We start from the raw sequence: 12,632 nt of genomic DNA, 5'->3' as shown, positions 1-12,632 counted from the left end.
CTAGTCCCAGGCTCAGCAATCACTTCCTCTGTCATGGGAGGTAAATTATTTAACCTGAGTTTTGTCTTCATTAAGAATATGATTCTGCGATAGGAATTTCTAAAGACTGTCTAGTGCATGTCCTCATTAGTTAAAAAACCCACTCTTAGTCAAATTTGTGTGTAGATTTGTAGATGAGCTATAGAAGTTAGATGGAGAAAGGACTTTTTTTTTCAGTAAGGCAGATTCTTCCCCTCTCCATGTGGAAGAAATTTCTTTACTTCCTTAAATGAGCAGTGATAAGCCAGCAGGTGCAGTAGGGAATGGAATGTGAAGTGCCAGGTTTTATTTTGCTGTGGATGTATTCACGTGGAGATTTTTCCCCTCCTCAGCCCACTCTGTGTGCCTCTCTGGGCCAACAGATCCTCAAACCTCTTGGTCTTTCTTCTGTCTCTAGGAGGTGAACTAGGTTTTTCTGGGGTTGTAGGGAAAGGCTTTCAAAGATGAGCATTTAAAAATGTGTGCCTCTTCTGCTTCAGTTGCTTTAGCAGAGCCAGGGAGGTGTGGAGGTCCTGGCACTCCTTGCATTCCCATACACTGCCTTCCTCTGCATGGCCCGGTACCGCAGTAGTATCATAGAATCATGGAATCATTTAGGTTGGAAAAGACCTTTAAGATCATCAAGTCCAACCATTAACCCAGCAGTGCCAAGTCTAAACCATGTCCCTAAGTGCCACGTCTACACGGTCTTTTCAATACCTCCAGGGATGGTGACTCCACCACTTCCCTGGGCAGCCTGTTCCAATGCTTGGCAACCCTTTGGGGGAAGAAATTTTTCCTAATACCCAATCTGAACCTCCCCTGGTGCAACTTGAGGCCATTTTTTCTCATCCTATGACATGACATCACTCATGTCCCAACAGCCATGGGAGCTCTTGGATCCTGCTCTCTCTCTCTTAGTCCACCACGGCCGGGCCACCCCCTCTGTGACACGAGACAGCAGCTCAGTAGCAGATTTGGGAATGGGACTGCAAACTCCTGACGGCAGCCCAGGCTGCGGGACGGAGTCGTGGGGCTGCAGAGCACAGCTACTGGAAAGGCCACACAAGCGAGGAGGACTGGGCTGGTGGCCACGTCTCTCAGACTTGACTTTTCACAGCCAAAAAAAGAAAAAGCGCCTGATATCCCGAGGAGAGGGGAGGAAGGGATGTGGCCCTGTGCAGCATCCTGGCGCATCCCGAAGCTGGCAGGGCTCTGGCAGACACGGATGCTGCTCTCGGGCATTTTGGAGAGGGAGGGACCTTGTGAGCTCGCAGAAGCGAAACCTAGGTCATCCCACGGCAAACCGAGGGCCAGCTTTGCTGACGCTGACAGGATAAATTACTGGTGTTGCAGGATGAGACTTGCCCCTTTCCCTGCTTCGGTTATAAAACCGTTCTCCAGGGAAGCAGGGATGGCTCCTCACTTCTTTTGGCTCCGCTCAGGCCACAGCTGTAGAAACATGATTGTTTTATGAGTGGAATGGTATTATTGTTTGTCATAACTTTCATACACTGGGGCCTCTGTAGCTGAATTTTCAGCATTATATATATATTCCCGCCTCCTCTGAGAACCCCTCTTCCCCATTTCCAGGCCTCTCCCGCACCCCCTACCTTTCACAAAGATGCTACAGTTTTATTGTGGTTCTCTTGCGCGTGACTCTGCAAATGCTTTTTGCTTTCTGCCTGGGGCCTGCCAGCTTTTTTCCACCGCTGCCAAATGGCAGCAGAAAGAAGAAAGGCTATCATCTCAGGCTGGAGGCTTTCCTTTCTGCTGTGCTCTCCCAGTCCTTTTTCTTTTAAATGTAACTGGCATGAGGGCAAGGAAGAGATCATGGTAAGTCTTTCAAAGAAGTTTTTCGGAGTATGTGTGCTGCTGGCTTCTGCTACCAACAGCTTTCCTTGCCGGAGTAGGGGACAGACACCCTTTTGGCCCTTTTGCCACACCAACATGTTATCAGGTCTTTTCTTTTTCTCCGTGAGCAACTTTAGCAACCTGCTGTAGCCACGCCAGCCCTGAGCCCAGGGCTGAGCAAGGAGAGATTAGTATTAAATGGAGGGTGAGCTCATGATTTCCTTAGCTGATGCACTTGGTACAAACCATCACTTATGGTCCAGGGCCGGCAGATATGCTGCTGGGCAAAGTCTTCACACCAGCAGCTGCGGTATGTGCCCCGTTTTGCCCTCACCTTTCCAGATGCTGGTTTGGAGCCTTGATGGAGGGAGGGGATGGACGGACCTCCTGTTGTTGCACCCCATTGCCTCTGAACACCCATTTAATGGGTTCAATGTTAGGAGCCTGGAAGAAAGCCAGGGCGGTGAAACACTGGAGCAAGTTGCCCAGAGAGGTGGTCGATGCCCCATCCCCAGAAACATTCAAGGCCAGGTTGGACGGGGCTCTGAGCGACCTGATCTAGTGGAAGGTGTCCCTGCCCATGGCAGGGGGGTTGGACTAGATGACCTTTAAATGTCCCTTCCAACCCAACCCATTCTATAGGGATTATAGGAAAGCCTATGGCGGTGTTGGTCTTACCAAGGAGGTACCAACCCTCTCGGGAGCGATGCGACGCGGGTCGGGGCGCAGCCTGGCAGGGCTGGGGAGCGGGGGCAGGTGAGGACCCCCAGTCCGACAGCAGCTCCCCGCTTTGTATCCCAGCCCTGCAGTGCCACGAAAAGCAAATCTGGCCCGAGCAACCCCCCGGGAATGGCCTGGACACGAGTGGGGAGCGGGGCCGGCGAGCGGCGGCGAGGGGCTGGGGCCAGGGTGCAGCTGCCGCTAGATGTCAGCCACTCCTTGCTGCAAAGAGAAAGACCCAAAAATGCAAGAAAAATCCGTGAAAAGACTCAATTCCTGCCTTTCCATGGCACTCCGCTTATCATCCCTTACCAAGTACTTGAGTGAGAGCATCTCTGAGTTGCTTCGGAAGAAAATACTCCGCTTCATCCATTAAAACATTTAATGTCAGGCTGTTTCTCTACATAATAATGTTTTAAACCTTAATATTGTAGAAACAGATTGTCAAATGATTTGCATCTATTTTGCAGGAAGGATGTTTTTCCCTTCCTCAGAGTAAGCTCAGGAAGTGAGAGAACCAGGCAGGAAACTAGCTAAACGCTGATGGAAATATAAAATGAAGATATTTATCTCGCCAGTGTATCGACAAGCCATGGGTAATTGTTCTGCTTTTTTTATGTTTTAAACCATTGATTTTAAAATGGACAAAATTAAAGTTAAGTCTCCCTTTCCTGAACCCTCTGAAGTGGATCTAATTAATCAGCACTTTTGCTTTTGGCAAGCAAACACAGCAACAAAATAAAAAGTTACAAATTACAGTAAACTTTTCGGTGCAATAATATTTGTGTTTGGAGTTTAACCCGTTTCCTCTGGTGTTGTACCTAATATCTGGCACACGGGAGCTCCCTGCTCCCCCAAAAAACTAGGAAAACGGAACAGTTTCTCAGCGCTACCTTAACGCGTGAGTCTTCGTTTGCTGCCGCTACCCTCTAAGCCACCTTTGTGCTCTTCCAGCCCTGTCGTGACTGTTTGGTAGGCTGTTCTCAAAGTGTAAAACAAAACAGCTGGTTGTTAACAACACAAAGCTGTTACAACATCTGGAGTCTGCCAGGATGCGCAGGACCTCTGGCCAGAAATCCTCTTCCAGCTGCAGGAAATACTAGCGACACGGGATCTACTGTACCAGCTCAGCATCAGCTGGACGCTGCCTGATCTGCACCCATCCTCTCGTCCGTTCTTCTTGGCGAGGTGCAGCAAAACCGCGCTCTGCCTCGTCGCTGTTGCAGCCAGCGTTGGCTTTGCAAGCACGAAGAGATGCTCCGCTCTGTATTCAAACTACGTTAATATTTGGCAGTCTGGTTGAACCATCCTAGGTTGAGACAGAGGCTGCAAACTCCTGGCATATATTTTGAGCCAATTAGCCCAACCGTGCCCAAAAGGGCACTATGGAGCATCGGCGACGCAGCTGGTATGGGGCTGCGCAATGGGGCTTTCACCTGTAGCTGAGCAGTTCAAAGCTGGACTCGATCATCCCAGTGGAAGCATCACACTTAGGGAGTTACCAACAGCCCTGCTGAAGGCTTTGCTCTTTTAGCCGAGGCTGAGGAAGCTGGAAGCGGTTGGGTAGTTGCCGCTTGTCTCTCGCCCATTCCTACAACCCTGCAGGTAGACGCAGGTCTGGGGATGGGGATGATGGTGCAAGAGGTGCATCCCCTCATGGGGATGATGGTGCAAGAGGGCTTGGGGAGCAGCTCCACAGGACGATGCCTGCCGGAGCCAAGGCGATGCGATCCAGACCCCTGCTCCCCCGGCAGTTCATGCTGCCTCGCTGTGCCAGTACAGCTCTTGGTGGGGCTGCTGCATAAACCAGATCACTGACATGATCCAAGTTAAAAATAAAGCTCCAGCAAAAAAACAAAGCAAAAACTCTGATGGATGTTTTTAACCCAGATCTTTTTGCTGATCTGCTTTGCAGCGCAGCGCTGCAAATAGTTGTACTGGCAAAATGAAGGAGGAGCTGAAGTGCGGCACAGTTATGGGAATGAGTGGCTGAGGATGGAGGTGGTGTGGCGGAAACTCCACCAGCGAAGCCAGGGTCTCATGATACCACATTTTTGCATCACTGAAGCTTAGGATGCTCCTGATTTCTGGCAGCAGAACTCTGGTCTCCTTTGCTACAAACTTTTTAACATTTGCTCTCTTTAAAGACAGCTTAAAAAAACACACATGACAGGACCAACCAACCAAGCAAAACAACCCAAGCCTACATAGCAAAATAACCACAAAAAGTCCTCATAAAGACTATTTTGTGTAAGGACAAGCGGCCGTCAGAGAGACCTGGAGCAGCCAACACCATCTCGAACGCTATGCCTGAGGATCTCTGTTGGTGTGAACAGCCCCAATGACAAGAGGGAGATCCCGCTCCCTCCCCCAGAAGCTCTTTTCTTTTATGGTTGTTACATTTAACTGTAGCTATATTAAAGACTCCTAATTATAAGTTTCAGAGATCTCATTAATCACCAACCTGAGAACATTATAGTGATGAGCTGCGAAAGGCATGAGCAAATCACTCTAATTACCAGTTTTAGATGCTGCTCTTCAAAACTTGATCAGCTACAGATACACAGGTGATAATTCCTACCGTCTTCTTTATAGCGCACCCTCACTATTATCCACTCTAGTCTGATTTAGGTTCTTATTAGAATAACATTATGCTAATTAAGTAATCCTGCACAGAGAATGCTTCATGATGGAGATGATTAAGTGGGTTTAGATGATGACTAATACTGCAAACTGTACTATCAGTGTCAGAGAAACTGGTGAGGGATGTACACAAAAAGAAGGAACTCCTCGCTGCCACTGTATATCCTAACTGTGAAGAGAAATGACAAAAAGGAATGAAAAATAAGTGGAGCATTAATAAGCTTAATTTTTTTAAAAATACATTGCAAGAAAATGCAGACAGTCAATTGAATCTGTTCTCTGAAGGGCTGAAATTACCCCAAGGAGCAAACTCATTTCAAGCATGTTACTAAAAGCAGAATTTGCCCCTTCCAAAAGCCACTAATAGTTCTCATATACTCCACAGGCAGGTGGTGACGCTGCCCTTGTCCACCATACACCCCAGATCCGAATGCTCAGTGCATCTTTGGATGCACATATTCCATAATACGTGAAATAAAAAGGAGCTTGACAGGAGGCTCCGCTCTCCCCAGGAGCCACATCACAGCAGTGCTCCAGCAGCGGCTGGTTGTGTTTCCATCTTGCACTTTCGTTTGGTTTTGGAGACGTGCTCAGACAAGCCCAAAGCTCCAGCTGCATCCCCAGCCAGCACCCGGGACCGTGTGCCAACTTTGAAAGGGTTTCTGTCCACCCCGCGTGCAAGCCCTGAAGCGTGCAGGTACTTTCACCATCGCCCAATGGTGTTTTGTTCTCAGTTATTTCTTGCAACTCACAAACCGTGCTGGATTAACCCATTCGGAGCATCCCTTCACCGCAGCATGAGCATTTCAATCCTTCTTCCTTCAGGGGAAAAAAGGACTTCCAACAACAACGATGAAGCCAATTTAAGAAACAAACTCACCAAAAATGTGAGGGCTGCCAGGAATACCTTAGTTATCCACAGAGGTTAAAATTTTATTTTGATATAAAAATTAAATAGCAAAGTTGTTTGTTTTTTTTTTTTACAGTGATAAATTAGAAATTTACAGTACATACATTGAAGTAGATATATTTTCTGTACACCCCAAAATAATCAGTGTCTATTTCCTTAGAATTCAGAAAAAGGAGCTAACTTGTCTGTTTAATGTAAGAGCTAAGCTTGTACCTCTCCGGCAGACGCTTCTGAAACCTGCAGTGAGAAGAGCACACGCTGAAGGGGGAGAGAGGGGAGCAGGGACTGCCCAAGGAAGGTAACTGCTGTAAAGTTTCTAGTTGTATAACCACAGCAACTGCGCTTCCAAGACAGGATTAGTCACACATTTTTTGGCTTTAAATTCATAACAACATTGAAACGAGAGAACATCCGAGTTGCACATACCCACTCTTCTCAACCACTGGGTTTTAGGCTATCTGCTGTGACTTCCCACTCACACAGCCCCGAAGCAGAGCAAGGTAAATGCACGTGGATCAATACATTTATGGAATGGTTTCATTGCTGCAACACCTAAGTTTGCTTTGGGTTGGTACAGTGTCCCCCTGATTGCTTGGGAAAGATGTTCCTTCAGGAACAGCAGCTGGTGTCTCCCCCCAGCCCACCTCCTCCCTATAGTATTTTGAGTCCCTCACAGTCTTTAATGGAACATCCCACAGGGTCCCTCATAGGGCTACACAGTGCTATCCTCATCCGACTCACTTCCAACGTCTCAAATCACTGGGGACACCCGTCTGTCACAGTCACCAGGGTCACAGGCAGAGATGCAGGGATCTGATAACAAGGAACTACTTAACATTCACTTCTGTGTACATAACATGGTTAAAAATGCTGTTTATTGAATCACTCAGGTCAAATATGGGTCGTATCGGCCAGGAAAGTATCCAAACCATTTCAGAGTGAAGGACACTTGAGTGAACATGACACCTTGGCACAGCCCAATACCAGGTTACAAGAAAAGGCTACGACTGTGTCCTCACCCCGTGAAAGTCAACATATAGCTGCTGACTTTACATCCCTCTCTGCGCCAGGAGAAAGATCTCACGATGGAGAAACTCGGCCATCTGAAGATCTCCTACTTGCAGAACTCCTTGTCCGCAGAGGAATAACCAGATCCAAACACAACACTAATAGCGAAAGACTTTATGGAGACGATGAAAAGGCTCGGCTGGTATGTGGCATTGGCCAAGACAATGCTTGTGCGTCTTGAGCAGAATGTGTCAAGTTGTCACTTGTTCTGCTGGAGAGGGAGCCCAACCGCAAAGACTGCAATTAGGGTTTGTTTGGGGTTTGGTTTTGTGTTGGTTTTTTGTTTTGGTTTTTTTTTTAAAAAGTGCTCTAGCACATGTTTCAACATTGACATTGAAACAATACGCACTTCTGGGACAGATTAGTGCTCACGGCCAGAGCTGGAATGAATTGTGGTTTGGGAAGCACACGGGGCACCTGTGTGAAAAGCGAGGACTGCAACAGAGCAGTGCCTGTTCTCAGCCGCCCTCGAAGGTCGCGCAAGTCGGGGCACCGGGACGGATGCTCTGCAGCTGACGAGGTTCCACACATACAAATGAAGCAAAAGTTTAGGGCACACAGATAAAACTGAAGGTCCTTCAAAGGGATAGTGCATCACAACAGTGTTCTCTTAAGTGCTTCTGGGATATTTCTATTTGCATCACCTTTCTTATTAGCCAAACGAGCCCCCAACATGAGGTTCAAGCTCCCCATGAGCACAAGCTGACGCCTCCTCAAATAAAAGGATAAGAAAACTCAACAGTTGCTATGAAACAACATTATTCAGCAAGAAGTTGGATCTCTTCTCTTGGGATCCCTTTACAAAAACTGGGGACTGAGGACTGAAGGACTGCTCACGTTCTGCATGTAAATATATATCAAAAAAAACCCCAAACTCCATAGCTGTCAGTGAGCAATTGGAGCATCGTTGTGAGGCAGTCAGCTGTACTGCGATGTCATGGGCTGAGAATGTTCTTTTAATTGTAACTGACACACATAATTATACAACTGATCTGTGTGAACATGAGGTTGCCAAGGAACTTAACATTTCACTTCTCCCCAGACTGGCGTCTGCGGCGATACCATCGCACTGAATGAAATATATTAAGACTTAATTGCTTCATGCAATTGGTCTCCAGAGAGAGCCAGGTACGTTTACATGGAGAAAACTGGCATTGTTTGAAGAGACCCTCAACTCATTTTTCGCTTTCCTGGAGGAAGGAACATTATAATGTAAGACTTTATTTAAAGCTATTAAATACAGCAGAATAAAGTAGTCCGCTGGAAACAGCAGGAGCACCTGAAGGGACAGGAGTGGAGGCAGGCGGATAACGATAATCCATGCAGAAGACCATACACAGTTTCCCAGCTCCCACTGACTCCTCTACTTCTGACAATGGCCTTGAGTAAAGCTTTTAAAAAATTAGAAATACTGATAGAACCACAGAATAGTTCAGGTGGGAAGGGACCTAGGGAGGTCCAAATTCCTGCTCGAGGCAGAGCCAACTCTCAATTCAGACCAGCTTACAGATGGTGAAAACAATGAGTCGAAATTATTATTAGACCATCAGATGACTTAAAGAATCGTCCTCACTAATACCTCACTAAATCCTACTCATTATGGGTAACTCTCAGACCTGGAACGTCCACTTGGTATTCGTTGGAGACCCTGAGCCTTGGCTGACTTGTGGAGTCCCCTCTGTATGGGAGCAACAGAATTCCCCAGGGCATAAAGACACAAACCTCAGTAGGCGCTTCCTTCACGATGCTGGACTCGGAAAGAAGATGTCTAACTGAGGTCCTGGGTGCTCTGTCTTCTGGCAACTGGCCCCTAAATCAGCCCAGAATTTGGCCCTGCACCGCCTTTCCTCCATCAGCTACAAGACGATGAAAACAACATCCCACAGCTGTGGGCTACAGTCCCTCAGCTTCTAAAGACTTCAGTGTATTGCATCCTGCTTTATTTAAAAAAAAAAAAAAAAAAAAAAAAGGAAGATAATGTGTTTGGATATTTCACAGCTTTTAAAGCCTTCCTGGGCTTTCCTATTTTGGGCAGCACGGTTTATGGCTATTGTATCTGCAGCATGATCCTTTTGCTGTTTATTCTTTAAGGCTTTTTCTTCCATCCCCCAGAGACAGGTTGTGTAACCGTCTCCCTACTCTACTCCCAACATTTACACAGCAATGCTTACACACGATCAGTCCTTCACGGGAGAGCAGACCGTCGGGGTGTCGTCCTGTTCTCACACCACGGTCTCGTTCCCTTTCCCAGGTTTCACCCAACCATCTGCTCTCTTCTCCCGTTTCACTTTCCCTGAGTTCACCAGTCTGTTCGAGCACTTCTGCCACGTGTGCAAAGTTTTGGCTGACCAGATCCACATACCTGATGTAATACCCACCAGGAGGGACATGAAAATTTTGAGCATCTCCACTGCCATATTGGAATCATCTGCCGAATAGCGGAAAACGGCCCAGTTGGAGATTTCGTAGAAATAACAGGCAATGACACACGTTGCCGGGACGGTGTACAGCACTGAAAAGACACCGATTTTGACCATCAGCCTTTCCAGTTTGTCGGTTTTAGTTCCATCTTTCTGGAGATTAGACCTGATTTTAAATAAGGCCACTAGTCCCGCTGCAATGAATAAAGTCCCAATGACCAGGTAGGTAAAAAGCGGAGCGACGACAAAGCCCGTCAGCGCATCTAGGTTCTGGTTCCCAACGTAGCACAGACCGGTGAGCTCATCTGCGTCTACCAGTCTCATAATCAAAATGACGATGGTCTTCACCGCTGGGATAGCCCAGGCTGCAATATGGAAATAAGAGCTGTGCATTTCTATAGCTTCATGGCCCCACTTGAGTCCTGCAGCCAGAAACCAGGTCAATGTCAGAATAACCCACCAGATGGAGCTAGCCATCCCGAAAAAGTACATCAGCAAGAAAATTATAGCACATCCTGTGTTCTTAAGACCTTCTTGGATAAGAACAGGTTCTGCTGCCTCTTCAAAATCACAGGATATCCTTTCCCGGCCCACAGTTAGCCTCACAATATAAGCAATGCTATAAATATTGTAGCACATGCTCAAAAATATGATTGGGCGCTCCGGGTAGGAAAATCTGGATGAATCAATCAGGAAGGTCAGGACTGTGAAGGCAGTTGAGATGAAGCAAAGACTGGCCCAGACGGCCATCCAGATATCTGTGAATTCCTTAGCTGACCTGCTGTAGAGACCAGCGTCGTAGCCGCACTTGAGGACACAGTTCAAGCTTCTTTTCACCCAGATGTACTGATCCGAGTTAGATCCCATGCTGTGGCACTCTTCTCCAGGCTGCAAGGAGGTCTTGCTGTGAAGGGGGACCTCTTCGTCTCCGGGGCCCTCCATGCACATGTGGTTGTGATCATTCTGGGGTGGGAATTTGCTGCAGTTTAGGCTATCCGGCCAGGCAAATCCAAATTCTTTTAAAACGGGTTCGCATCTTCTTTTGACGGAGAGGCACATGCCACCACAGGGACCTATGGGGATGTTAATCTTCTCTGTGCACATCGGGACGTAGACCGAACAAAGGAAGAACTGGAAGAGAGAAACAGAAATCACAAGCGTGTTAGGGGAAAATGACACAGGTCAAAATATAACAAGTTTTCTCTTTTTGCCTTTTTAGCAGTAATATTTGGTCCTTTGCCTTAAAAAACAGGAAGCAGCATAAAACAAATAAACCAAGAACAATAAAAACAAAGGAGAAAAAAAAAAAAAAACCCTAACAATGTTGTCTTCTTTCAGTTTGAATGTGGTCCGAAGCCAAAGCCTGAACGTTTTACTCCCCAGATTAGCTCCATGTAAATTTGGCCCATCGGTTTCAACAAAGCCAGCGGGATTTAGCCAGACCTAAACCTCAAGGGTGCGATTTAGGAAAGCAAAAACCAAATTGATGCGGTTTAAACAAATACATGTATCTGTTCTAGGCGCTGCCTGGATATTACAGCTAACAAACACGCAGGAGAAAAGGCGTTTATTGAAGTACTTTGGTTCGCGATCTTCCTAGAGGAACGGCTCTTCCTTTCGCCATACGGTCACGTACGTATTTACACCGGTAATGAAACACCCTCCTTCTCTCGGCTTTTGAATAATCGCGACTCTGCGACGCGACAGCCTAAGGGGGATGGCGTGCTACTCGGGGAGCTCTGCCCCACGCAACAAGCCGGGGTTCGTCCGATGAAGCCCACGCCCGTGGGGAGGACAAGGATCTTGCCGTTCGTTCGCCCGGGAGAGGGGGAAACCCTCGGAGGGGGTCCCTCCCGAGCAGCCCCCCGCTGCCGGGAGCCAGCTCCCTCGGTTTCCCGTTCACGGGGGTCGCGGCACCTCGGGTACAAGAGAAACGCGGGGGGGGGGGGGGGGTGCAGCGACCAGCCGGAGCTCCGGGAGCTTCCCCGGGACCCCGCCGCTCCCCACGCACAAAGGGGACCCCCGGGGGGTCCCCCGAACCCACCTGGAGCTGGCTGGAGCAGCCGTACTGGATGAGGGGGGTGAAGGTGGTGAGCTGCAGCTCCGCGTCCGCCTGCAGCTCGTGTCCCACCAGGTTGGGCATCTTGGTGACATTGTAGCCCAGGTTCTGGCACATGGCGATACGGATGGCGTCGCAACGCCGCTCCTCCTCGTCGCCGAACCCCCCCGCCCGGCCGAGCAGCCCCGCCAGCAGCACGGCCAGCAGCCGGGCGCGACCGGCCGATCCCCCGCCGCCGCCCCCCGCCATGCTCCCCCACCTGCCCCGGCCCGGCCCCGGCCCGGCTCCGGCCCGGCTCCGGCCCCGGCCCCGGCCCCGGCCCCGGCCGCGCCGTGCCGCACGGGCCGGCTCCAACGGGGAGGGGCCGGGGGCGGCTCCGCTATTAACCAGCCTCGCCGAGAAACTGCCCAGGGGAGGGACGGCACCTCCCCGCGTCGCCGCCCCCGCCCCGGGGAGCCCGGCCCGGCCCGGCCCGGCCCGCCTCGCCCCCCCCCCGCCCCGGGCAGAGGAGGGGGGGGGGGTCCTACCTGCGCCCCCCCAGCCCGCCGCCAACGCTCCCTGGGGAGCCCCGACCCGCCCGCCCGCCCCCGGGAAGCGCGCTCCCCCCGGCTGCATCCCACCACTGCCGGCGAGGGTGTCCCCCGTCCCCCCCTTCTCCTTCGTGGGGACCCCCTACCTGCACCCCCCCGTCCCTCAGAAACACCCCGCGGAGCCCTGTCCCTGCCCCCCCCCCCCCCCCGGTACCCCCTTCCTTCCCTCCCTCCGTCCCTCCCGTGCGCCTGGTGCCCCCGGGAGACATCCCCACCGTCCCCACCGTGCCTCCCCAGCATGGGTGCTGGTCCCAGGGGCTCCCCATGGCACCCAGGTCCAGCTCCCCAGGGAGAGGGTGGGCTGAGACACCCCCCCCCCCGCCACGCGTGTTGGGGCCCACCGTGCCCCA

The 12,632-nt window shown here is 50.1% G+C and overlaps 1 protein-coding gene across 1 annotated transcript; it reads right to left on the bottom strand.

The window, feature by feature from the left end:
- Positions 1-7,003: 7,003 nt before the first annotated feature.
- On the bottom strand, positions 7,004-11,935 carry FZD4 (frizzled class receptor 4). The gene is made up of 2 exons (XM_030042949.2): positions 11,678-11,935; positions 7,004-10,764 (listed from the first exon to the last, which is right to left on the bottom strand). Exons 1-2 carry the CDS (start codon positions 11,807-11,809, stop codon positions 9,436-9,438), a joined length of 1,461 nt encoding a protein of 486 aa, XP_029898809.1. The 5' UTR covers positions 11,810-11,935; the 3' UTR covers positions 7,004-9,435.
- Between the last annotated feature and the right edge of the window lie 697 nt (positions 11,936-12,632).

The sequence above is a fragment of the Aquila chrysaetos genome, chromosome 19, assembly GCF_900496995.4.
Source record: "Aquila chrysaetos chrysaetos chromosome 19, bAquChr1.4, whole genome shotgun sequence".
In the NCBI taxonomy this organism is placed as follows: domain Eukaryota; kingdom Metazoa; phylum Chordata; class Aves; order Accipitriformes; family Accipitridae; genus Aquila; species Aquila chrysaetos.
This window is presented reverse-complemented; position numbering and strand designations above follow the sequence as displayed.